The sequence below is a fragment of the Sphaeroforma arctica genome (assembly GCF_001186125.1).
Source record: "Sphaeroforma arctica JP610 unplaced genomic scaffold supercont1.1791, whole genome shotgun sequence".
NCBI classification, from domain to species: domain Eukaryota; class Ichthyosporea; order Ichthyophonida; genus Sphaeroforma; species Sphaeroforma arctica.
This window is the reverse complement of record NW_014038767.1, coordinates 1-2,532: the sequence shown is the minus strand read 5'-3', so window position 1 is coordinate 2,532 and position 2,532 is coordinate 1. Positions and strand designations below refer to the sequence as shown.

Below are 2,532 nucleotides of genomic sequence, written 5' to 3'. Positions count from 1 at the left end.
ATATAAAACGTTTTGGTCCAAAAAGTTAGTTTTTGAAACTTAATAAAAAAGCGTTTACGCTCAACTTCTCCTATTTTAAAAAACCGGATTGAGAATACCCAACGGGACTCCATCTGGTCCTTCATTTCTTGGAGTCCACTCTCTCTCGCAGCAGAGGGACTGTATGTATGAGTTATGACTCGAGAGTCTCAGACTGTTTGTATTTTTATATGGGACAATAAATGTGAAATTGTGAATACTATTATGCTCTCAGTATCGAGTACAACTGTACCAGCCATCCGACAGCCGGTGAATGCAATAAGCACTAAATAGAAATCGTGTGTAGCGGCACTGATATGAACACCCGAGTTTATATATGTATTTAGAATTTACTAGTAGGCTATGTACTTCTAAATAGTCCGCAATTTATAGAGGGTATGGATCCAAGCGTATTTGCACAAACACAGAGCTCAAGGTGCATCTTTCGGTGATAGGATAGGTGTTAAAAGTATTGGGCAGACCGTCTCGATGGCTAGTTCTGAGGACGCGTATAAAGAAGAGTTGCACACAACCGGGTTTGATCTCGACACCCACTGCCCGACTGACGAAGACTACGTCGAGACTACCATCACAGTCCCCAACTTGTCCCTTAGGAGAAATAGCAACGGTAACAAACGCGACATCAAGATGAGCAATGTGCGACAAGTGATCAGGTGTTTAAAGCCCGTAGATTTATTAGTACTGACATATCTGGCGTTGACAATACCGTTAGTGGCGTACGCTCGGATATGGGGTGGCATAGTGGTACGTATACTACTTCTAGTAGGTGTTGTATACGGCAGATGGTATCTAGTCCAAACGCGGAATCAGACATCGTTCACTTTCAGGATCACAAATAGGTCTTTCCAGGTCTCAACACAACTTATAATAGGGTTTCTACTGGATATATATGGCCTGATCGCCTGCATATATATATACGGCGAGGATGGTAAGGTGATCGCTGCACTGTATCCTGATGCGGCAAAGGACTTTTATGATAACGAAATGAAGGCTATAGACGCTGGTCTATTCGGGAATGTCAAAGTAGAGGATGGCACGGGGTATTACTTAAGGTCACTGACAGGACAAACATTCAACCTTATATTTGGTGAGTGGTTGCACTTCTGCTACTTCTTCTACTACATCATCCTAGTAGGTACGTGGCTGATCGCTTGGGCATTCATTCAACACGAGCACTTTGACATAATCAGCACGGTGCAAGTTATGGTATATCTAGTGTGCCTAGTGTGTTATCTTGTCATACCTGTCGCGGGACCCTACTGGGCGTATCCGGATAAAAGACCCGAAGCCGAAGATGTTGGGTTTGTGTTCGCACGTGTTACGCACTTCCTGGTAGAGGGGGGTAGTAGTAGCGGTACAGCGTTTCCCTCGGGACACTGCAGTATGACCACAGCTGCACTGGTGCTGGCGCTTTTGTATATCAAACCATTGGGATTGGTCTATCTATTCACCAACCCGTCGCTTATCTTCGCGACAGTGTGGTGCGGGTTCCATTACTTCATCGACGCGTTTGTGGGTGTGCTAGTAGGTCTAATGTGCTGTGCCTTAGGTCATCTCATGGTTAGGGTAGTTGGCTACAACCTACCTGCGTACGATGATAGGTACTCGCAAGACTTTAGGGCAAGCAAGAGTGCTGGAGGCGCCTTTGACCGGACAAGGTATTCGGCTCTGGACGAGGATGAAGAGGTCGAAATGGATACGCCGACGGAAATGGAAGCGTAGAAATTATAATATACATACGTGTATGGTATGTGCAAATATTGAAAGTGGACGTGTACAGTTAGGCAACTTTAGTTTAGCGGCCGGGGATGCCTCACGCATTCGGATTCACCGGCATGGTACAGTATATACACGCGAGTCCAAGTGGAGATGTGTATCATGTGCTTCATACTTTGCTTGTGTGGATGAGAAGCGAAGTCTACGCTAGTTGCACCGACAGCATCAGAGAGTATGCACGAGCGGGTCTGAGTCATGATGTGTGCGGACTTTGTATACACACTGGTGCTGACGAGCAACGATATCAAAGAAAGTGTGGAGTGCTTCTATGGGGTGAAAGGGGAATCTAGTACTAGGCAGGAATGTGGGGGAAAATATCACTTACCGTTTTCACGGCGCATCTGCATAAACAGAATGCACAGATTGCCAGTCTATCGTTGATTTTATAGTCTTTTACGTATGTTGTCTGTTGGAATGAGCTGAGAAGACCGCAACATAAGTCTGTGGTGTCTGTTTCTAGAAGGTATATTATAAACATGAAATCTCGTTAATCAAGGGTTTATGCTGTCCCAATTAAACAAAAACCAGTGGATATAATGATCGTTCCATCCCACGATACACAAACACAAGCATGCATACATACTTGCATATAAACACGCACACACACATACACACCTATGTGCAAACAAAAAAACACACATTCACTCACTCACATACATTACATACACATACATACATACATACATATACACACACACACACACATATATATATTTG

At 44.2% G+C, this 2,532-nt stretch overlaps 1 protein-coding gene across 1 annotated transcript; it reads left to right on the top strand.

The window, feature by feature from the left end:
• The first annotated feature begins 250 nt into the window (after positions 1 to 250).
• SARC_11623 (hypothetical protein) lies at positions 251 to 2,340 on the top strand. The gene has a single exon (XM_014294286.1). It carries the CDS (start codon positions 508 to 510, stop codon positions 1,759 to 1,761), a length of 1,254 nt encoding a protein of 417 aa, XP_014149761.1. The 5' UTR covers positions 251 to 507; the 3' UTR covers positions 1,762 to 2,340.
• Positions 2,341 to 2,532: the final 192 nt, after the last annotated feature.

Bases quoted from the DNA above. Each gene is read 5' to 3' on its own strand.
- SARC_11623 (XM_014294286.1), top strand. From the start codon at position 508: ATGGCTAGTTCTGAGGACGCGTATAAAGAAGAGTTGCACACAACCGGG.